At 34.3% G+C, this 24,719-nt stretch overlaps 1 protein-coding gene across 2 annotated transcripts; it reads left to right on the forward strand.

Moving 5' to 3' along the window:
• The first annotated feature begins 1,568 nt into the window (after positions 1 to 1,568).
• On the forward strand, positions 1,569 to 24,121 carry LOC110018252 (transcription factor MYB3R-3). Of its 2 annotated transcripts, XM_020715516.1 has the most exons (8): positions 1,569 to 2,155; positions 2,868 to 2,919; positions 3,376 to 3,433; positions 5,602 to 5,696; positions 5,792 to 5,895; positions 11,780 to 11,908; positions 19,771 to 20,898; positions 23,740 to 24,121. In XM_020715516.1, exons 1-7 carry the CDS (start codon positions 2,013 to 2,015, stop codon positions 20,813 to 20,815), a joined length of 1,626 nt encoding a protein of 541 aa, XP_020571175.1. In that variant the 5' UTR covers positions 1,569 to 2,012; the 3' UTR covers positions 20,816 to 20,898; positions 23,740 to 24,121. The 2 variants fall into 2 exon arrangements, with proteins under 2 accessions (XP_020571175.1, XP_020571176.1); XM_020715517.1 differs by lacking the exon at positions 11,780 to 11,908.
• The last annotated feature ends 598 nt before the right edge of the window (positions 24,122 to 24,719 follow it).

Genomic DNA, 24,719 nt, shown 5'->3' on the forward strand with positions numbered 1-24,719 from the left:
CACCATCAGCCGCCACCCACTCCCTGCGGTAAAATCTTTTTTGAAGTAATAACTTGCATAGTTGAATCCCAACATGCGTTTCGGAAAAGAGCAGCACTTGCCAGAACAATTCGTCCCCCAATACGTCGTGTTGTGTAGCGGCGCATCTCGAAGATAGTGTATTGGTTCTAGTAACCATCCCAATTGCATCCACTCTTGACCATTATAAAACAAACATTGTACCTCAAGAAACTGTAGTTTTTTTCTGACTGTGAGACATGAACCTGTATGCGTAATCACTAATTCATGGTGGATTGTTCTGATTGGGCTAGACCTTATGGTTATTTTGTCTTTTCAGGTTTTCCAAATACAACTTTCGGGGTCTCTACATGTTGTTTTCTTTTATCTGAGTGTGTGTCAGATTCTCGTACAAAGTTAAGTTTCTAATTCATTACTTCACTACCGAGCACACATCCATCATGACATTATTTGAGAGATTATATGATCTCTAAATATTATTTATTTACAGATAAAATGAGCATCTCAATAAGAAAAATCTAACAAGTCCAAAGTTACTTAAATTTGATGTTCATAAAATATTTAAATAGTTAAAAAAAAAATCATAATTGAGAGAACCAAAATAAGTTGTCTCATGTTGTGTATAATAATAATGACAAAAATAACTAAAATATCGTAGCTAAAATCATAAAACTGCTCTCATTTTTCGTATGAGGGGATCTTAAATTGGAGAAAACTTAGATATTAGAAGAAGTCTAGAATATCATTTGACAATCAACACCAACGATGATCATAAATAACCATTACAAACAGATACACTATTGTAACTTAATTGTTATCACCTTCATCTCTCAATTATTGTCATGTAGCTGTCGCCACCCAATAGTTATCACTCAACCACTATTACACGAAGACCATCTCATGATTGTTACTATGTGAGATGCATCTATTGATTGCCACCATCATTCATTATTATTTCATTAACATTACTATGGTCAAACTAACAACTCATATATATAATGTTTTCATCTTTAATTGACGGAAAAATTATACATCTACAACTCATTTATATAATACATTATTTCAACTGATCGCTCTATAATTTATTTTTCTTTTTGAATTTTTACATAAAAAAAATTGATTATTTCTACTAAACATCCCTTATCTATGTGCATAAAATAAATCTTTGTTGAATTCTAAGACAAAAAAATCTTACTCTATTGAGCATACAACACTAATTGCATAAAAAAAAAAAAGAGTAAATATAATAAACAAATAGTTAAAATTGTAGTGGTGTCCATGCAAATGTCCCTATTTTAAAAAATTTAATTAATTTTAATTTATTTAAAAATAAAATTGACTCCCCTATTCTTAGATAATATATTTCAATATATATATATATATATATATATATATATATATATATTCATAAATAACCCTAGTCCTCTAACGTTAACGGCACAATTAATAGTCGTTATACACGGCATAATTCATAATATCGACGGCTACCTCACCCCGCACGATTCTTTTTTTCCAGAATTTTGTTAGTGATTTTATTTATATTTATTTCATCGCCCTACAACGGGCGGATATCAACGGGCGAGGTTATGTATTTTTGAAAGGAACAGCTTTCTTTGATTTTAGGGTTCGTCTCGTTTGCCGCTGTTGCTATCACCGACGATCTCCACCCTCTCAGCCTGCCGGTGGCGAATCGATTCCTGGATTGTATAATCTCTGCCTTGCTCGATTGGATTACCAGTAGAAATATCACACTATTTGAGTTGCTATTGAGGACAGAAGCCTCTAATTCAGTAGATTTTCATCTGAGACCTTGGCATTCCGAGGTCTACGGTTGCTTCCAGTATCTATGCGTGAGATTTTTGCATACGTTGGTCGGGGAATTTTGGTTTATCTATTCTGTTTGTGGTAGCGTGCGGTCTTTTTGTTGCCGTTAGGGCTTGCGGGGTTTTTGCTGATTCAAATTGCTGGCGGTGGGAGTGGATCAGTTTTTAGTCATGAATTATCTGAAGACAGAAGAAAGCTGTGTGGAGAACAAGCAATCCGTAACTGCATCTTGCTCGTCGATTTCGGAGGGGAGCTCTGGATTCTCCACCTTCTCGCCTACTTGCAGTCCCGTGACTTCTTCTCCGAATCATAGGTGAATTTTACCTGCTGGTTGTTGACTTTTTGTGTTTAATTTTTTCCTAGTGATCTTGGTTCTTTGTTTTTACTGGTGCTGCGGTTCTTCTTTCAATTCAGATGATTATTTTTAACTAAGTGATGGGAGTTGAGATGGTTGCCAAGTTGGATAGGGGCTGATGTAGTTGATCACCTTAATTTGTTGCACGGAATGATTTGCTCACTGCAATACCTTTTGATTTCGTTCCCTCTCCTTTATACTGAAAATAAACATAATATTTTTGTTGCTTACATGTTAGTAAGCTCCCCGAGTGCTGTATGAATCTTTAATGAATTTAGAATGTTAACAAATGTGTAACTGCAGCACACGTGTTGCAAAAATTAAAACTAAAACAGCCAGGAAGGAAACTTTGTGAATGTGATAGACTATAATTTGTTTATGATTGTGAAAAAAGGACTGGGCGAAAAAATTTCTTGTTTGGATGCTTCTTTGCTACCCTTGTTTCTCTAGTTTATGAAATGCTTTCTTGTTTTCCATTAAGTTAATCTACGCCCATCTTATTGTGTCTGCATGAATGAACGTGTAAACCTGTATGGTTTGCTCTTGAGAAACTTCTGCTGGTTGTAGTTGTATAGATTATGTTATTTCTTATTGATCTTTGGTTTTTGTGTCTTTGAAGTGTCTTGTATGTTTTCCTCCTATGCTTACTGATATTGATGCTGAAATATAGGAGAACAAGTGGTCCAATCAGGCGAGCAAAAGGAGGTTGGACACCAAATGAAGTAAGCATGTTTAGTTGTTCGTTAATGTTTTCATACTTATCTCATATATTAGTTTCAAATTTGCAAGGTCTACACGATAATGATATTAGAGGAGGTTATTCAATGCAGTGACCACATTTATTTTCATTGCAAACTGCTCAAAACTAGTCAAAATTTTCTTAAAGATGAAATAGCCTTCTCTAGCTTATCTAGAATTTTGGGCATCATCTCACCGATTATAGCATCAGTATTTGTAACCCTTAAAAAAATTTTACTCTAACAACAGAAATTGTTTCTAAACTTACTATGTTGTAAGTATTGAACTATATTTTTATCTCCATTTACTGTTCTTTGAGGGCTGGCAAGGACAAAACTAATTTGTTTGCATTTAATCTTCTGTCTTTGCTATATAGCAAAACGCTTTCTATTATAATGTTTTTTGAAGAAGCTTTACTGATGCTTCATAACTTGCCACAGGATGAGACTCTTCGGCATGCTGTTGAATTACACAAAGGAAGGAATTGGAAGAAAATAGGTTTCTTTCTTTTCATTGCTTAGTCTAAACCTCATTAGCTTTTAGTCATAATTTGCTTCTTCTGCTCGTCTTTTATAATTTATCAATTAAGTTATGAATATTAACTAGCTGCATACACATTAGTCCAGTGAACTGTGATGCAATAGATATGGAAATAAGAATTGAGTTCTCTTGATGTTGTGGATGAGCCTTGATGAACTCATTATCATGTATATGCTTTATAAAGCAAGTTTATTTGTATTCTGATGTCAAGATCATGTTTTGCTTCATGTGAACTAATAGAATGATGATAATCTTTATTTATCTTTGATTGAGGGGCTCCAATAAAAAAATTCTATACTCTTTTTCTAGGGATAGAACTTTTAAAAATTATAATACAAAGAAATGTATTTTCATAAATATGACATCACGTGGTTCAATCAACGAGCATAAGTAACTTGTTATCAAAAGCCTTTGGATGCAAAGATGCTTTCTTTATGTAGCTAAGAATAATTATCAATGAAATTTGCCATGTTTATAATATCGGCCATTGGGATAGAAGTTTACATCAGCGAGTGGGATAGATGTTTTTTCTCCCTTTGAACATGCGATTTAAGATTTTTGGGTCTAGAATTTACATTATAAATCTAAATTTTTTGCTATGATAATTTATGTGAGTTCAACATACAAATTTTCCTAGAAAGTAAGCCTTGTAACGTCATTATTTCTACAAACAATAAATGTAGGAAAATAACTAAAAACCAAATTTAAATACAAAAAAATATGATCTCTCAATAAAATTATTAATAATGAATGAATATCATAAAATTGTATAAGATTTCATGATATTAATTAGGATCCCTAATAATTAATAAAGATTATAGATCTTAATTGATTAAGATCCCTGATAATTAATAAAGATTGATTAATTAATTAAGATCCCTAAAAAATGATTAAGATCCCTAATAATTAATAAAGATTATAGATCTTAATTAGGTCAAATCCAATTTCAAAACAATCTCTAAACATCGGCGGAGAAAAAGAAGAAAAAAGAAAGAAAAAAGAAGAAATAAAAGAGATAAATTTTGAAACCCCAAAGGGAAAAATTATTACGTCCGGACTCTGGACGTAGAGATATGTCCGGAGTCCAATAAAATCACGCCACGTGGAGGTGACAAAAAATAAAAAGAATTCGTTTTAGCAAAAGAGAATATTCCCCCGTGTTATTCCGTGTTATTCATATGTTATTGTGGTGATATTTATGTATTATTGTGTTATGAGAATATTATCGGTGTTGTAATAACACAATAACACATCAATACCACCACAATAATACCAATAACACAGAATAACGCGGGAGAAATATTCTCCTGTGTTACCGGGCCGGATAACAAGAAAACACATTTTTTTTCCTGTAAGCTCCACGTGGAGCTCTACGTCCGGAGTCCGGACGTAATAATTTTGGCTATCTCTAAAGATTTTCAGGTATCAAGGAGTTGATAAAAGAGGCTTACACATCCAAATTAAAATTTATATATGCTGGAGATCGCTAGCCTTAGTTCTCATTAAGAAGCGTTAGACATGATGTATAAAAATAATGAAGCCACTTAATGAAAACACTGCAAAATAATGCCTCTGGAATAAGAAGGCCTAAAAATTCCAAACACATGGCTTTAGTAAAATCTTTCCAATCAAAAGAATCTTCAAATACACTAACAAAAATGACACAACAAGATTTTACAAAAGGTTTCACGTAATCCAATAATTATAACAAAGATGTGATTAAGATGGCTACTTTTTTGAGAATATGCAAGCTTAATGAATCGATCTGATATCTGAAATTTGCTGGATGGCACAAACTTTTCCTTTAATCACATTGCGAAGGCTTATTTTTCCTGTTTTCTTTTTTCTTTTTTAATTTTAAAAACAAAGGCTATGTGATTTTCTCTTAAAGGTCAAATGCCCTCTATAGATGGCCAAAGTCATTGTTTGTGCTCATATTTCCTGCTTGCATGTTATGCGCCCTATATTTCAATGACAATTTCAGCAAGTTATTACAATGTTATTTTACAAACTAAATGCTCTACTTCTGGAAAAAATTTCTGATTAAAATAACCTTGATCTCTTTTAACTTATGTTCTGTGTGATGCGTTTAAGGATTATGATTTGATTTCATGTTTGTTATTCAGCTGAATCTGTTCCGGGTAGGACTGAAGTGCAATGCCTGCATCGTTGGCAAAAGGTTCTTAATCCTAAACTTATCAAAGGACCGTGGACTCCAGAGGTCTGTCGTTATATTTTTGTTCAATATAACAATTCTTCAAATAGTAGTTTAGATTTGAAATATATTTCTGTTCTAATTTGCCTAACTTTATTCAGGAAGATAATGTCATCATTGAACTTGTTGCGAAGTATGGGCCAACAAAATGGTCTGTAATTGCAGGATCTCTTCCTGGGAGAATTGGAAAACAATGCCGAGAGAGGTACTGTTTTCTTGTTTCCAACTTTATGAGTCGGTTTACAAAAAATAAACGCATGTTTGTTTTTTATTTTTTAATTACTATATTGTAATTCCATTCATTTTGCATTTTTTGACTTTCTTTTATGTTGATCTACCTGGAAGGGAATGGTTTTAGTGTTTTGCGGAAGAGCAATCTTCAGTATTACCAGTCTGTGGTAGCTTTTTGGTAGTATTGTTTTAAAGGAATTTGCTTATTTTTTGATGCATTTCCTTATCAACTTAATCTGTTCAAACGAACACTGTTTGTAAGAAATTTTATATTTAGATTGTTTAAGTTTTATCTCTCAGATCCCAAACGGGCAAAATTAAAAAGAAATAGTTGTAAATAAAACATGAAAATATGAATGGATTTTTGCGTTGTTCATGGAGAATGATAATGATATATGATCCAAAAGAAGGATTGAAACAACAAGGAACAAAGACTCATTTGTTTTTATAACCAATCGTCACGTCTTATATACAACTCCCTTACTTTCTTTTTCCTGACCCATTTATTACACAATATTTCATTCTAGCTCATAAGTAGTCATATTATCATCTATTGAGGCATTCCACCAAAAGGCCATATCAGTGAGAACCATCATGTGTCATTTTATGTTTTACCTTATATTGAAGCCTAGCTTAATATTGAGCTTAATAAGATGGAGGTCCATATGGAGTTCTGATCATATATGCTACAGTTAATAACCTCTTATATTTTTTAGTTTGTTTTTTATTGCTTCATGTAGTATATGTTTCTTCTTTAGAAGGGTTGCTATAGGAATCCTTTTCCTAGAGTTTCTTAGGTATTTTTTGTTTCAAGAGCTTACATCTTTGTGATTTTGAGTGAATTTGATGGAGGAGGTCATAGAGTTAAGGTTTTTTTTAACACATGGAATCAAAATTCAAAATTCACATATCATTAAATAAGTATTCATTACTTTTGATGAAAATAAAAAAAAAATCTATATTCACTCAAATTAAAAGCTCACCTACATTGAATTTCAGAATCAATGTACTACACTTTGATCTAAAATAATAGTGGAATCAAATTTAGATTGTATGAGTTTTGACAAAATTTAATCCCAAAAGAATAAAAAAAAAAGAGTTTTGACAAAATTAGTAACTAAAAGTTTAGAATAAAAAAATTTAAGAAAATATTTCACTGGGCTTACTTTAGAAGTTGGTAGTCACCACTTACACGTCACTAAAAAGATAGGCATCCGGTTGACCCTTAAGTACATGGAGCAAACAAAAAAATCATAATAAATTACAACTCATGTATATTTTAGTGTTTTTTATTGATTTAGAAAAAAAAATTACGGTAATGTTCCAAGAGAAGTCCTTTGGAGAGTTCTAAAGAAGATATGTGATTGAAGTCATTAAAGATATGCATATTAAAGCTGTTACTTATGTTCAAATAGAAGGAGGATTGACAAAGTATTTTTCTTTTTTAGTTGGATTACATTAGGGATCGGCCTTAAGCCCATATTTTTTTTGCTTTAATTATGGATGCTCTTATTGGACATTTACAGGAGGATGTACATTGATGTATACTTTTGACTGTTGATATCCTTCTTGTGGATAAGACTAGAGAAAGAGTTGGGGAAAATCTCGAATTATGGAGATCTACATTGGAGTCTAAATGCCTTTGTTTGAGTAGATCTAAAACTGAATACATGGAATGTAATTTTAGTAGTAGTAGCTCTCTGGTAGAGTTGTAACTATGGGCGATCAAATCATTAAAAGGTATGTACGTTTTCGATATTTCAGGTTTTGTTCAAAGTGATGATGATATAGATGTGGATGTTATTAGTAGAATTCATATTCGTTGGTTGAAGAGGAGGAATGCATCGGGTCTATTGTGTGATAGAAAAGTACTGTTTAGACTTAGGATAATTTATAAGATGGTAGTGAGACCCGCAATGCTTTATAACGCATAATGTTGACATTTAAAAGAGAAGTATTAAACAATGTTAAGTGTCGTTGAGATGAGAATGCTTAGGTGGATGAATGACTTGACACTTAGAGACAAAATGCTAAATAAATATATCCTTGATTGGGCTGGTGTAGCTCCAGCGGCGGACAAGATTAGAGAGTCGTTTTAGATGGTTTGGTCATATTAAACGTCAACTATCTGATGATCTGATTAGGATAAATGTTTTAGATTCGACTTATGTTAAGTAAGACAGATTCATACCTAAAAAGACTCGGGCATATTGTCTAAAAAATAATCTTAAACTATTAAAATTAAATGAAACTATGACACTCAATAATACACAATGGAGAAAAAGGATTCATGCAGCCGACTTCACTTAGTGGGATAAAGACTTCTTGTTGTTGTCGTCATGTTTATATTCCTAAGTACCCATTACTTGTAATCATAAAGTATTTCCAAATATTAAAGCAAAGTTGATAGGTGAAAACTCAAACGAAGTCCAATTCATGGTCAGAATGTGAAAGATTCACGTGAATCCCATTCAACAATATCTACAAACATATGCTCATGTAATATATAATAATAGCAAACATAAACTTACATAAATTTGTAGGTGTGGTGAAACAATTTAAAAATACTTGAGATTATTTAAAGATGCATAAAAAGCTATAACTGTAAAATTTGACATTCATAAACTGAGTTGCTGCAAGTCACAAGAGAGAGTGGATACTAAAGATTTAAGGATCGTTACTTCTGCGTCGAAATGTAATTTTAGGCCCAAAACAATATAACTCAAGTCTCAACATTATTGTCCAGTTTGATTCGTGGCCCTTTATGAACTTTTGGCCTGACGTCCACATCAACCAAACCTTCATATAAAGCAATGAAGAGAGGTTGAATTGAACTGGAAAAATTGAAGTCACGGCAAAAATTAAACCAAAGAAACATAGGGAATTAATCTAAATAGAGGGAAAGAAGGCTTAAAACATCAGAGAAAAAACTCAATTCTTGTAGGTATCATCATATGTACGAATAAAATTACTAAATTGAAAATTTGAAAATCGAAGAAACCATTAAAATAACATCAACCAAAGCAAAATGAAAACTTAGAATTCCATGCCATGCTTATCGTACCATTGTATGTGACATTTTTGGTATCCAACATAAGTAGTTGATAAAATTTCATTTTTGGAACAATATTTGTTGGATTTTATAGCGAGTTAGTTGATATTAATTCCTTAGGTGGAATGAGAAAAATCTAGGCATTGTTGTTCAAATCATAAAGTAATGTCAGATCAGATACTTTGAATATTATATTAATAATTAAAATTTCTAGAATTTTTAACTTGAAAATCATTATCTCAAATATATTAAATATTAGTCATAATGAATTTTGTTCTCTTAGTCAAGTGGATGGAGTTTTAAAATTCAAGATGAATTTATGAATAAAACTACAAGGAAATGTCGATCGATATCAACCTTATAAGGTTAATTTTCGTATTAATGAAGGGTTGTGTTATTATGTTGTTTAGTTGACGTATCAACTACAATAGACATGATTTTTCTAATGTCATTTTTAGATGCAACTCAAGATTTAAAAAAAATCATCTGCAGAATCATATTGTATTTGAAACTATTTATTTGGATATAATACATCATAAAAATATTTATGATCAATAATTTCTTCAATAGGAAAAAAATTGGACCCTAGATTCTTGTGTTGGTGTGGGTTTGATAAGTCGGAGGATATGCTAAAATTTTTTCTTTAGAAACATTAAGAAATGTTGAAGTATTTTTATTAGGAGAGTGCTATTATATTACTAAATTTTTGTAGCTTTTTTAAGCCTTTTATGATATTTTTGATGAATTATAGCTTGATTCATCTTTAATTTCTCTCCTAGGATCTTTAATAAAGTAGATAGTGATAACATAATAATCTAGAAACATAATATTTAAGACCTTCAAGCCTTGCATAATATTTAAGCACGGTAGAGTCACTTTATTTATAATTGTTAAATTTTAGCATACAATGAACACTTATAATTACTAATTGATAAATATTTCTCTTTAAGTTTATATTTATTATTAGCTCATATAGATATTGTTTCACGTGCAATACTTCGCCAAAATTGCTAAGCACATTCTGTAGTTTTGATTTAACAAATTCAATTCACTGGGAATCATATATATTGTAACTTTTAAAAAACAACTTCTAAATTGTCAATCCAGTTTGATCCCTAGGTTCTTACTTCCCATCAAATGCAATGATGTGATTCTAAATCTTTTGATTACCATATGATTTGCATCATGTTATTATTTTGTCAATTAACCCTATTACTATGTTTTACTCGTTGATGTGATGATGCGAACTTAAACTATGGCATAAAATATGATGCAAAATATCTTAGTGTTTTGTAATACAACTATATCATGTAGTGCATGAAGCTCTGCACCCGAAACCTTTGTTCTTAATTCACAGACCATCAATATAACCGAGTATCTATTTATTTTGATGAATACTGGAAAATATGTAAATCATTGCAAATGATAAATTAATGGCTGCATCACTAGAAATTTGACATAGAAATCTTGTATCAATAAAATTCGAAATCCATTCTACAGAGCAGAAAACACAGATTGTGAAATTTGGGCCGAAACCAATCTTGCAGAAATACCAATAATTAAGAATAACAATTCAGTTCTCATGTCCGTATCAGAGGGTGGCTTCTCTGAAGGCTGGTTTTTAATATTAGCACTTTGCTAGAAAATTTTTATCCACGGAACATTTAGGCAAATGAGGAAACAATATATTTAAAAGAAATTATTATTGAAACTGATATTACCTATCTTTTATAACCATAAATCCCTTCTTGAAATAACAAAAAAATATCTTAGATTTAAGTCATTTGACTCAAATCTATGCTGAAGGCATGTTGAGAACTGCTGTAGAAGACTCCGCAAATCACATATCCACAATACTCAAAAACTATTCTCAATTAATTCACAATAACTGCATGCAGGAAATGTACACAAAGATGTGTGAATAGGTGAGGGAAAAGCATGAGGAGATCCCTTAAAATCACGTGAGGGGCAGCGCTGTAAATCTCGTTATACAAACAAAATAATCACAAGCCGAAGAGGAGATCCTGTATTGTAAACTAGGATTGTTTTTGGGTGCTGGAAGCTGTTATGTAGGCTCAAACTAGTGGAATCCATTTCACAATATTATGGTCCATTTCAAATCATGGCCCAACAAGAATTTCTGGTCCAACAAAGAACCCAACATCAACCGAGCCTCCACATAGAGCAATGAATAAAAAGCTGAATTTGACTGAGGAAACTAAAAAACAATGCCAAAATAGAATCGAACTTGAGAGAAGAAAGGCTTAGTTAGCGAATACAACCTGTTCTCTCAGATATTATCACAGGCATGATTAAAATATACTTAACTTAAAAATTCTAAAAATGAAAGAAACAGCTTTCTTGATGCCAATTAAAGTAAAATCAAAACTTAGAATGCTACTTTGGTCGTCTTCGATGATCTTTAATTTTTGTTTTTCATGATTGTGTTATTGAAGTTGGTACATTTTAACCAAGGCTACATCTAAATATTGGCTTTTCCATTGCAAAATTTCTGCACTGTATTTTGGTTGTTCTTTGTGGTTTTGCTCTTCCACTTTCAATGAATTCTTGGAAGGTTAATGTTACAATTATGAATATGATCTCCCAAAAAACTTCAAACAATCTCAGATCAACTCACAGCCTGGTTGATTATTCCGTCAAACATTTCTCTCTACTAGAAGTCATTCATTTATAACGGTTTTGAAGTATTTTCTTTTAGGAGGTAGGGGTGGGGGTAACATTTTCGATCTTCTATAGAGATGTTCATCTGCGCCTTCTTGCTAACTGATGATTTAATTTTTTGAAGGTGGCATAATCATTTAAATCCAGAAATCAGGAAAGATGCTTGGACTTCTGAGGAGGAGCTTGAACTCATGAAAGCTCACCTTCAATATGGGAATAAGTGGGCTGAAATTGCAAAGGTGTTACCTGGAAGGTATTGATTCTTTAATTAAAGTAACCTATTCTACACACAAACACACATATATCTTCAGAGGAATAAATTATTTCCTAATATAACTTCTAACACTCTCCCTCAAGTTGAAATATGGTTGAAAATCATGTCCAGTTTGGATTTGAAAACATCAAACAATGAGCGAGGGAGATCCCGTGAAGTAGAATTTGAAGTCTTCATCCCTTATTGTGGTTGTCTTTGACTACATTGCCTATAGGGAGGCAGAAGGCTCCTACAAATAATGTTGTTGGGGAGTTTGCAGGTATTTGAAAAAAATCAAACAATGTGCGAGGGAGATTCCATGAAGTAGAATTTGTATTCTTAATCCCATACAATGGGTGAGGGAGATCCCACAAATGATGTTCAACTTGTATTTGAAAACATCAAACAATGGGTGAGGGAGATCCCGTGAAGTAGAATTTGAAGTCTTCATCCTATACTGTGGTTGTCTTTGACAGCAGTTTCTGCAATGCCTATAGGTAGGCAGAAGACTCCCACAAATAATGTTATTGGGGAGTTTGCAGGGAAGTTCAACAACTGCGGTTGTCTTTGACTGCATTTATTGTAGTGTCTGTAGTAGATAAAAGACTTTTATAGGTAATGCTACAGGTGAATTTGCAGGAAAGTAGATAACATGTAAGAAAAAACTGATTGTTCTTGTCTTTGACTGCAGTTCGTGTAGTGTTTGTAGATAGGAGGAGGCTCCTACAGTTAATACTATAGGGAAGTTTGCAGGGAAGTAGACAACCTTCTGAAAAAAATAACAGCAAGAAAATATTCTGAATGAGGGCTGTAGATCTTCCTCGAGAGGCCAAGTAATAGCTAGGATGCAGAGTAGTGGTAGTGCTGTTGTATGGTTGCAGGAAATCAGGGAAGCTAGATTGCTGGAAATCTAGACAACTGCAGGAAATCAGGGAAGCCAAACTGCTGGAAATTAGGATATAACATATTATATTATATTTTATATCGTCAGTTTGTTTAAATCAACATTTTCACATTTATCTACTGCATATTTATTATTGTCTGAATTAGAACCACAAGATCCGAAACTTTTGATTGAAAACAGTCATTTTATTATCCAGTCTATATTATCTTGTTGATAATATACTTTTTGAAATGAAAAGTTGAAGTCTATGTATTGTAAGGTATGCTTTTCCCGTGGCCTTTGAAAGGAAGAAACACAATAAGCATGCCTGCAGCAGGATCGGGTGCTGTCAACAGTAGCAGCCATTTACTGCCATATCTCTGCCATTTAGAGGAAGCTTAGAATCTTAATACTTCTGTTTCGATCTTCATCTTCATTGGAGATTTTTCCTAGACTCTTTTTTTTGTCCTTTCAGATTCCTTCAATTTGTCCGTGACATACTTGAAATTTGTAAATTCACTTGCACAATATTTCTCGCTCAGTATGGCAATTTTTTTTTGTCTTTTTTAAAAGCTGGCTTGCCGTGTGAAGAGGTTTCTTTGGCTTGTAGGAAATTAAACGTTTTGATCGGACTTTGTAAAGTATTAACGGTATTGCACGCTTTAGGTATTCAACAATTCAACAGGGTTTTCTACATAAAAATTGCCATGTTTAATGGTATTGCAGAGACTTAGAAGTAATGCCAAAATATTTGTTACGTGAGATAGGATTTATTGTGTCGTATAATGCCAATTTTTGTTCATGATTTCACCCGTATAATACCTGCAATATCCTTTTGTTTTATTGATCAGTGCAGGAAGGGTTTTCAAACAATTGTAAGGCTTGCATGGTAATGCTAAGATTCTACTATTTTGTTTTGTACAGTTTGGTGTGAAATAAAGTCATCACCATTCTTATCCAAGTCTCTTGCGCATGTAAAGCACTAATCATGGAGTATGGGTGGTGGAGAAGTTGTCGGAGCCTTTGGAGCTTTTAGGGTATCCATATGTTTTTTTCCATTTCTAGTTTTTTTCCTAGTAACCATTCTATATCTTTCAGTTTCAACTCCATTCAAAGATGCACAATTCTTAGATTCGTGAGTTTTCAAAATGTGAATCGTTGAGTTATCATCAGGAACAAATCCCCATCTTCCATTTGATTATGGCCATGCAAAAGTGGAGTAGGATTATTTTCCATAATTCTATTTCCTTCCAGTAGCTCAAGTGACAAGTTAGGGCTATTTTGTTTGATGAATAGGACCTGTAAGGGTGCTAGGATTCACACCAGAATTAATACATATTATCTCATTATCACCTTATTTAATTATAAGTAGAGTAGCTTATATCACATCCACACTCGAGCTAGTCCTGGCTAGTGATATATAACCTTCTTGTTTAAGGGGATGTGAAGTTAGAGATCCCTCAACAACATTAGGATTACCAATATTTTAGAGATTTATCCAAGTGAATCAAGGAATCATCCTGATATGCAAGCTGAATGGGGTTAGGTTTTTCCTTACCAGGATTAGGAACAAGGCTACCGGAAGACAAAACATTGAGCATCTTAACATTTTCCAGTCTAGAGGGATTGAGGAGCTGGCCATCAGAACCTACATCAAACATCAACCAACTGATCCATAACTTCATAGCTATTATTTATAAGTGAGATGTAAGATAAGAGATTCAAATAATGAATGACCGTATGTTTTGCAGTGGGAACAAAAAAGATGGATGTTTTTAAATTCAATATTCAGAGAGTTATCCAAGTTAATCAAGGAATTATCTTGAAATGCAGGCTGATTGGGATTAGCTTTTTCCTTACCAGGATTAGGAACAGAGCTACCAGACGGTCAAACCATTGAGCATCTTAACAGTATCCAATCTAGAGGGATTGAGGAGCTGGTCATCAGAATAAATATCAACTAACTTATCCATAACTTTATTGCTATTATTTTATTAGTGAGGATGCAAGATAAAATAGTGAGATAATGAATGACCATATATTTTGCAGTTGGAATAAAAAAGATAAATGTTCTTAAATTCAATATTTAGTAAGATATCCAGTTAATCAAGGAGTTATCCTGAAATGCAAGATGAATGGGGTCAATTTTTTCCTTATCAGGATTAGGAACAAGGCTACCGACTGTCAAATCATTGAGAATCTGAACATCATCCAGTGGAGTTGGTTATCAGAAACAACATCAACTAACTTATCCATAACTTTTTATTGCCATCATTTTTAAGCGAGGATGTAAGATAAAACATTCAAATAACGAATGTTCATTTATTTTGCAGTGGGAATAAAAAAGATGGATGCTTTTAAATTCATTCTTCTGAGCATAATCATGTATTTTAAAACCAAGTCAGATTTCAATTGGCAATTCTTAGAAATTTCCACTTCCACCAAGTTACGAACTACAAAAGATCTAATAAGCGTTGCAGTAGCAAAATTTGTTTGCAAAGGTCGGCCAACTATTGAAACCGCAATATGTAACACTTGAGGTGTCATCAAATGAAGCTGCATATGTTACGAGCGTGCCTAGCCTAAGGGCAAATTTATCTTTTATACGCTGTCTTTTATTATTATTAGTGTTAGGTATAAATAAACTTATTATGCTTAGGGTTGGGGGATGCATGAGATTGAGTTGTAAGTCTTAGGTCTAGGGTTTGGGAGAGATTCTCTACTTCTCGAATTGTAGGAATTGGGAAAGACCGCCCACCTCTCGAATTGTATGTGCTTATCTTTTGTATTTGTGTAAGTTGTTTGGATTATTGCAATAAAATTCATGTTTGCCCTAATTTCCGTAAAAATCCGTGTTGATTTCTACAACAAATTGATTTCTAGGAAATAACCCTTGGAATTGTCTTACAACCGCAATTAAAGCTTGCGAAGAAGGCAACTATGCAACAGAGGAGGCGGGATAGTAGATCGTGACGTGGGGAATGAAAGGATCGTGATGTGGGGAATGAAAGGATCGCGACAGACAATGATTCTGAGACTTAACTTCGAGAAATAGTCGCGCGATTGGAACAACTGTGATTGGGAAGAATCACGACATACCTAGGACTGAAACCAACCACCTTTTGCTCTGTACAAGGGCTACGACTACAGGATCATGACTTAGATTGACGAAACACACCTTTCCTGGTGAGCGACTAAGCTAGTTATGAAGCCACTACGCCATCATGGGGATACAGAAGTCCGAAACTCCATCTTCTTGCCAGTGTCCTGTCGCCTTCGTGACCGAACATTGCAATACAGTCACACTCAGAGCTTGCTGTCGTGACCTAAGCCTTGGGATAAGATTGCAGTTAAAGTTATTTGGGAAATAAAAGGAATTGCATAATTAATTTATCTCTGTCACACTGAACCGCGCCAAACATACTAGATCCGAACGAGCGGGGAAGGCTGTAATCGGATTGGGCTTGCTCTAATCTTGATCCTAGAGTCAATGACCAGATCTGAGATTAAGTTTGCTCTAGTAATTGGAAGGAATGGCATCCAGGAAAGTAGACAATTTGGAGAAGAAATCGGAGGAAGAGGTGGGGCAACTCAGATCGGAGTGGAAGAAAAGTTCGCTGTCATGGAAATTAGGTTTTCTTCCAAAGAAAACCTAAGGGAGAGTGGATTCAATAGCATAGAAGAAATGCGAGAGATGATGAAGAGAGTCATAGAGTTGCAATCCAAGAACCCGCCGACAGCTCAATTTTTATACCCTAACCAAAGGTTAACTAGAGAATCTGTGGCAAGATTGAGAGGAAAAGAGATCGAAGGTGAGGAACATGTGGAGGAAAACATCCATCATCACGAACCTCCTCTCAAGGCTACAATTAGGGGTGGGTTAGAGATTTCTGATGGAGGCAGTTGACCGAAATATAGAGAAGGGATTTTGTCAGAGGTATTGGGGAGCATGAAGAAGCAGAGAGGGGATATGGCTATGGTAGAAGGCGTGAGTTTTAACTTCGATATATGTGGGGTAACAACTGAGGAAGAGGAAGAAGTGGGTTAGAATTAGGAAGTTGAAGATGTTGATCTAGGAGGAAGACACACATGGGTGGGTGTATCAGGTGGAGCGATAATTTGCGATGAATGAGTTAGATGGAGAGGAGAAACTCATGGCGGCAGAATTTTGTTTGAATGGGAAAGCCTTAACCTTGTTTAAATGGAGGGATTCTAGATACCCAATTCGTTCATGGAATGAATTTAAGAATTGCTTGTTGGAATGTTTTCGAGCCATTCAAGAATGAGACCTACACGAGCAATTTTATGCCTTGAGTTAGGAAGGGACGAAAATGGAATACATGGAGAGATTTGAACTATTGTCGGGATGACTGTGGGGGATTTTTAAAGCAGAACTGGAGGGAAATTTTATGAAGGGCTTAAAGCCTGACTTACAAACACACTAACTACTAAGACCGCGGGGATTGAGGGAGATGATGAAGCTTGCCCAAATGGTGAGAAACAAGAACCACATGAGGAAAGCTAACAGGAGCAACATAGATGGAGCGTCGTACGGAACTGCTGCAACCACGACGATGACATAAGTTCAGACAGTCCAGAGTGAGGCTGCACGGGACACGAATAATGGTTCACGACCGGGAGCAACACCCAAGCTCCTTACAGTGACAGATTCGGGAGAAGCGAGCCAAGGGGTTATATTTTTTGTGTGATGAGAAGTTTGCCCCAGGACACCGTTGCGAGGATTGAAGATTATAAGTTCTCATAGTACAGGACGAGAAAGCGAAGAATGAAGAAATAGAGACAGCTGTGGGGGATGTGGAGGGATGCTCTCATTTATTCCCACCTGGGGGAGGGGAGGGAGTATTGTTATGATGACGCCTAGTTTAAGAGAAAATTTATCTTTTGTACGCCTAAGGGTAATTTAGTCTTTTGTTATTATTTTTCTTAGGTATAAATAGACTTATTATCTTTAGGGTTGGGGGGATGCATAAGATTGAGTTGGGAGAGACCGCATACCTCTCGAATTGCAGGTGCTTATCTTTTGAATTTGTGTGAGTTGTTTGGATTATTGCATTAAAATTAATGTTTGCCCTAATTTTTGTAAAAATTCATGCCGATTTCTAAGACAAATTGTATCAGCATATTATAAAAAAAAAATTCAAAGTTATCAGTATATGCATAATAAGAGATTCTTTTGTAATGTCAAAATAAGGTGTCCACTTTAAAAGACTTATTTGACATATTTGAATGTAGTAGTGACACGTATAGCAAACATCTTTCTTTAATCTTAGTCATTTACTTAATAGATATATTTCATGTCTGTCAATAAACCAACAGAAAGGGATCCGTAAAGTTTTAGATTAAAGAAAAATGCTTGAATATAAACAATTGAGGGCCGCTTTAAAGAAAATTTACCAATAAGCATAAACTCATAAGGTGCAGTTGAAGTTTCAACATCTTCATCAGAAAGCTATATAGCAGGCTTGCCCCTAAATGGAGAATATTTCAGATCCAATTTGGGAAGAGAAGATGATGATGCACCCGCTAACATATCTTTAAGAGATTGAATCGCGTACAAATCCCAACAAAATTCGGACAAGCAAAAGAGCCGTTAGGTCTAGCGATAATAGGACTAGTGGAAGAAACAACTTGTAGGACTAGCGTTAGTAGGACTAGCGGAAGAAACAACATCCCCAAGTAATGGTTTGGCCATAAAGGCCAGAGAAGTGTAAAGAACAACTACATATTACACAAAGCGAAAAAAATAAAACAAATAAATAAAAAAGAAGAAACATAAGGAAAAAAGTGTGGACAAAAGGGGGATGAAAAAACCGGTAGAGTGATCTAGGAAATCCCAACTCTAAAGTGATAGTTTTTGTTAATTTTCACTTCATCACCACTTATATAGGAAACAATCTAATGAAAGAATCTATCTTAGAGATGGAAAGATTATCCTAGGCATGAAAGTTCTATCTTGAGAAATGTGGACTATCCTACATAAGAGAAGGCTAATTATAAATAGAAAGATTAACCTAAATGATTGGCTCTAATCTATTAGTGGCATATTTTATGTGATTTAATGATTTTGATGTTATACAAGTAAATATTGAAATTAAGATATTAGATACGTAAATACATTAGAATTTTATGGTATGTATGTAAATCCTCCTATGTTTGTCATCAAAGTATTTACAATCTAAGATCACACTGAATGTAAGATCACACTGATAGAGATTGTTCAAATAAATTATGAAGATATGGTTTAACACCTCATAAAATATCCAACATGAATGAATAAAAAATGAAGTTTCATAATGCCAACTCCAAATAGTTGGTATAAGACTGATGCTGATTGATGATGATGTACATTTCCAAACTTCCTATCTATATTTTACAACCCTTCTTTTGATAGATGCAATTCTGAGCATCCTTTTATTATATAATCATTTTGCTATGCAAGGCTATCCTATTTCCATGCATTCGTTACATTTGGCACTATATTTCTGTTGAATTAGAGTTTGGTTTACATTGGATGCGGATATATTGGTTTACATTGGATGCAGATATGATCGGATCCATGGGAGAGCCTTTTTACAAGTTCTTCCCATAATATTTTTCTACTTTTCTGATCCAAACTACCATTTTTTCATTGAACATGGGCATCTTACAATTTATCCCTAAAACATTTTGTTGCCGGGCTTTCCTTAGGCATAATTGCTTTTGGTTTGCGCTTGTTTTATGTAGAAGAGGATCCTGTTCATGGACTAATATTGTTTTTTTCATTGTACTCTGGATTCATTTAGTTGGAAGATTTTTCTGAAGTTTTTGCTGCTATGTTCATCCTTTTTACTGCTTTTTTGCAGTAAAAAATAATTTTACTGGCAGTACGAAGTTCATCATTTTTGAGATTGCCTGACGAGTTACTATAGTTTCTGTTTTGTTTTTTATTTTTTCAGCTAATTCTTCCATTTACATCTAGGTCTGACAACTCAATTAAGAATCACTGGAACAGTTCCTTAAGAAAAAGGTCAGAAGTCTACGTGAAAACCGGTAAATTTCCACATATTCAGAAGTCTGTTATTCGGAATGCTGCCAAAGACGGGACAAACTCTGGTGATACTCAATTATTTTTCTGCTCTAGTAAAGAGTTGCACACAAGTGGTAACACTGTGCTAGGAAGTTGTTTAACTGTTCCTCGTAGTCTACCAACAGAGACTCCTAAAGCAGTAAGCCAAAAGGATGAGGTGTTGACCCTATCAGCACAAGTTTCAGAATTAAATGCCACGCTGGATATAGCAGTAAGACTATCTGATAGTTCTGAAATCAATCTTGTACAGAATAGATCTGAATCAGTTGTAAATTTAGATGCCTACAGCTTCAATGGAGAAGTTCACCGGAATGAAGAACCCTTTGAAACAAAACTGTTACCAGACTCTGATAACGTTGGTTTTCTCTGCTACAAACCACCTGAGTTAGAAGATCTTGGTGCTGCTGCCTTTTCTCCTATCTTATTTGGACATAGATCAATGCAACCAACATCAGATCATCAGATGATTTCGTCGCCGATTAGTTATTCAACCCCTTCTTCTGCGAATGTTCCGAGATCTGAACAGCCAAGTGTTGAATCCATTTTAAAAGGTGCAGCTAGAAGTTTTCCGAACACACCATCCATAATAAAAAGGAGAAAAGAAGTGCACATATCTCTTCCTCCTGAAACCATGCATACAAATGAAATTAAAATACAGGATGATTGCACTCCAAAAGAAGGATCAATCAGTAAACAGTCAAAATTGTTTACTAGCCCTGTTAATATTTCCGGAGGTTCATTAGATTATGGAAAGAATTTAAATTTTTCGCCAGTATATCAGTTACGGTCGAAGAGAAAGGCAACTTTCAAATCACTTGAGAAACAGCTTGATTTTACCATGGAAGATGCAGACTTGGAGAGTAATACCAAAAGTTCAAGCTTAGCAGCTAACAAGAACTCTTGTAGTCCTACAAATATGCAGTTTTTGAGCGTGTAGGCAAAGAAGCAGATGGATGAGTCTGCTGAGTATGAGGAACAATATTTCTCGTGTAAAGTTGGGTGTGATCTAATGCAGAAATTGTAAGTTTAATTGGATTCTCTCCTTTCTTTATCATTGTCTTGCTTTTCTCAATAAAATGAGGTGCTTGTTTATTTATTAGTTTATTTATTTACATTTTAAGCTTAGAAGATGAATTCACTTGGGTATTGCTTTTTAGTATTCATTCCTTCTAAATTATTTACTATCCATTTTTCAATAGTTATTTATTAGTACGCTTACGGCGTGTTACTTCAACACTTACAAAACTTTTAATTATCGGGTATATTGTGCTTAAAATTGGATGATTTCTGTTTTAGCCATTTTTGTGGGGCACTTATGAGACTTTGTAAGATCCATGAACTTCATTTGATTGTCAAAGGAATGATGTTATTTAGGGTCTGATTGAGACCACTCTCTATTTTTATTTTTATTTCTAGTCTATTTTGTTTTTTATTTTCTATGTTTAGAAAATTCGTTTGGTATTGTTACGATTTGTATGTTTATAAAAATAAAAAAAATATAAAACATGTTTTGTTGGGTATTTTTATTTTTTATAAATAAAAAACTATACTTTTTTATGAAACGGTTGGTCCATGTGCCCTCCATCCACCCAATAAAAAACATTTCATGTGTTTGAGAGGGAGTCGATGGGCTCCGGCCGGCTGCTGTGGTTGGTGAGAGCCGGCGGACGGTGGCGACGACTGGCAAGGGCGACTGGCGGGTGTCGGCGTTTGCGACGCGTGACGACTGGAGGGGGCTTGTGACTGGCCGATGGCTGACTGGGCCTTGTTGCTAGGGGGCTTGTGACTGGCGGCAGACGATAGCGAAGGGTTATTTTGGTGTTTAAAAACAGACGATATTTTTTCTATTTTTAGTATTTTAAAAAAGGTACATACAACTCAATTCCTATGTATTTATATATCTAACACCTGAATTTTACTTTTTATATATCTTACAAGATAATTTTAAGAAAAAAATGAACGTAAAAGTTGATGAAAATACATATCAAATGCAAACACGCACAAGTGAATACTTCCAAGTGAAAATCCCACACAAACAAACTAAAAAAAAATACAGAAACAAACCATCAAAATATATAAATACATATTTCTGTTTATTTACCCGAACAAAGGTTTGGTTGCTAAGCCCTATAGCTGGGAAAGCTGGGAATTCTTGGAACAAACAAAATAATGCTTTAGATTGCGTCGAAGATGCTTTGAATTGCGTCAAAGACTCGCTTTGATCTAGGCTGCTCGATGACTGGCTCTTTTCAATCAGGGCTGCTCCACAACGACTTGCTTCAAATAGGGTTTCTTGTTTCGATCATGGTTGCTGAGGTCGATGGCTAGGCAATGTCAAGGGCTATGCCATACCGAGAACTACTCGAGAAAACCACAACATCTATTTCTAGTTGCCAATGCAGCTTTTGCATTAACGTTGCTTGAATTTAAGCTCCCATGTCCCTTGCTCGAGTGGTGTCCAAACTGTGTCAAACTCATTGGAGAGTTTCAATACAATTAATAGCATGTCAGACACTTATCATCCTGTATTGAAGTTTTGTCTGTGTCCAACATGGGTACCACCACGCCTGTTTTCGGGTGTCCATGCTTCAGTGATATGAGCTGATATAATCAAAACTTTCATTCAAATTTGGATTCCTAAGATCTAAATCAAGCTCAATTGTTCAACATTGGATTAGCTATTTTTCCATGAGTTTAAGCATTGATTGGGCTTTATCAGTTACCTAAATTGATGCATTTGAACTTCACATTCAACAGACAAACAATTCCCTAAACCTGGGAACGCTTGGAACAAACAAAACAATGCTCTGGATCGCGTTGGAGATGCTCTGTATTGCGGCGAAGAATCGTTCACTTTGATTTGGACTGCTCGATGACTTGCTCACTTCGATCAGGGTTACTCCACAACGACTTGCTTCAATTAGGGCCACTTGATTTGTTCAGGGCTACTCCACAATGGCTTGTTTCAATTAGGGCCACTTGATTCGATCAAGGTTGTTGAGAACTATGGCCAGGCGTTGGCGAGGGCCATGCATGCCGAGAATGGCTCGAGAACACCACAACTTCGATTTTGAGTTGCCAATTCTGCTTTTGCTTTAATGTTGCTCGAATTTAAGCTTCTGTTTCCGAGCGGTTACCAAACCGTGTCAAATCAATGGAGAGTTTCAAAACGGCTAATAGCTTATCAAACAATTATCATCTTGTGTCAAAACCGTGTCTGTGTCCAGCACTGGTACCGTTCCTGTTTTGGGGAGCCATGCTACAGTGATATGAGCTGATATAATCAAAACTTTCATCCAATTTTTTATTACTAAGAACTAAATGATGCTCATGTGTTCAACATTGGATTAGCTATTTTTCCACTGAGTTTAACCATTGATTGGGCTTTGATCAGTTATCTGAGTCAATGCGTTTGAACCTCTCATTCAACAAAAATAACAATTACGCAAATCCGTTTAGTTAAGCTGGTTAAAGAAAGTGACCGAACCTATTAAAACACTTCACTGAAGTTTGTCATACAATTATTTTAATAAAACACAAACTTCTAATTAAGCAGATTCTCTATCAACTAACCAGCAGCTATAGGTTAGCTTATACGTGAACAATAAAATAAAGAAGAAAAGCTGATATCTCTGACTGCTAATTGAGCGCAACTGTCTTCAACTTTGTTCAAATAAAGCTTGCAAAATAATTGTGAGTACATAGCTGAGTATTGCTGTGCATAGGAATTTACTTTCTCAAAATGCTAAATGGGAGTTTTAAACGTGTTATAAAAATGTTTTTTTTTTCTTTCTATATCCACGAGATTTTAGTCCACTTTTAAGTGATTTACTAATTGAGTTTCTTTTTTTTTTCTTGCAGTTTGAATAAAGTTGATCCACAATTAATCATGGAGGCAAAAAAAGGGCTGTAACTTACCCCAAATAAGGTTTGAAAATAAATTTTCTTATGCTCTATCCCTTCCTTACAAAATGTTTTCTTTGATTTTTCGTACTCGTGAATCCAACTCCAAATCACAATATTATGAAAACTCACCTTCAAGCCTTTTCTACTTTGACACTTTTCACTAATGATTTTTGTACCTTCAAATGTATATTTCATTGAGCAATAAAGAACAAATTGGATGGCAGAATTCTGCCCTTCTGTATTTTTTGTGCATATTATGTCTTTTGCTTACTGAAACTATAATCAGAAAGGCTTTTGTCCATTTGTCCTCCATAGCAAAGTACCTGTAGAGAATAGAGAAACTACTGTGTATAAATTGTTAGGCTGTGCTCTATTGTATGTATGGAGTGTAAATAATATTTGCTATGCAGAATTAGGGCATTCTTGGCCTTAATTTTATTTTTTGGATCCAAGTTGGCTCTTATAATCTGGATTTGGAAATTGTGTTTGTTTTGCTTTCCACATAATTATTCATGAACCAATATAATTAGTTCTAAGATATTTAATATCTCCATTCTTTTAAAAAAAATTCTTTTTTTACAGTTGGAGTAATTTATTGTGTGTGTGTGTGTGTGTGTGTGTGTGTGTGTGTTTTTTTTTTGTTTTGCATTTGATTGATGATATTCATATGGTCTTAGAAAGTCTTGAATTCATGCATGTTTGAGTCAATGATTTTAACTGTGTTCGGAAGGAAGTCTCAACTGAACATATATCTTAATGTATATCATTGAAGAGGATGAGAAGCTTATATATACATAATCTGAATATTTTTCAATAAATTGGAATAAAATTAGTTGGATAATCTATAATATCTCATTTTCTATATGATTGTAACCCTTCTTAAATCTCAATGATGACTCCATTGTACGAAAAATTATTGCGTACGGACACTGTGT

Source organism: Phalaenopsis equestris, unplaced genomic scaffold (genome assembly GCF_001263595.1).
Source record: "Phalaenopsis equestris unplaced genomic scaffold, ASM126359v1 Scaffold000006, whole genome shotgun sequence".
In the NCBI taxonomy this organism is placed as follows: Eukaryota; Viridiplantae; Streptophyta; class Magnoliopsida; order Asparagales; family Orchidaceae; genus Phalaenopsis; species Phalaenopsis equestris.

What these genes read in the sequence shown, in the direction of transcription:
- LOC110018252 (XM_020715516.1), top strand. Translation starts at nt 2,013, where the DNA reads ATGAATTATCTGAAGACAGAAGAAAGCTGTGTGGAGAACAAGCAATCC. An exon ending in AAGGAATTGGAAGAAAATAG is followed by an intron (nt 3,434 to 5,601) that starts GTTTCTTTCTTT and finishes TTTGTTATTCAG; the next exon opens with CTGAATCTGTTCCGGGTAGG. An exon ending in GGAAAACAATGCCGAGAGAG is followed by an intron (nt 5,896 to 11,779) that starts GTACTGTTTTCT and finishes AATTTTTTGAAG; the next exon opens with GTGGCATAATCATTTAAATC.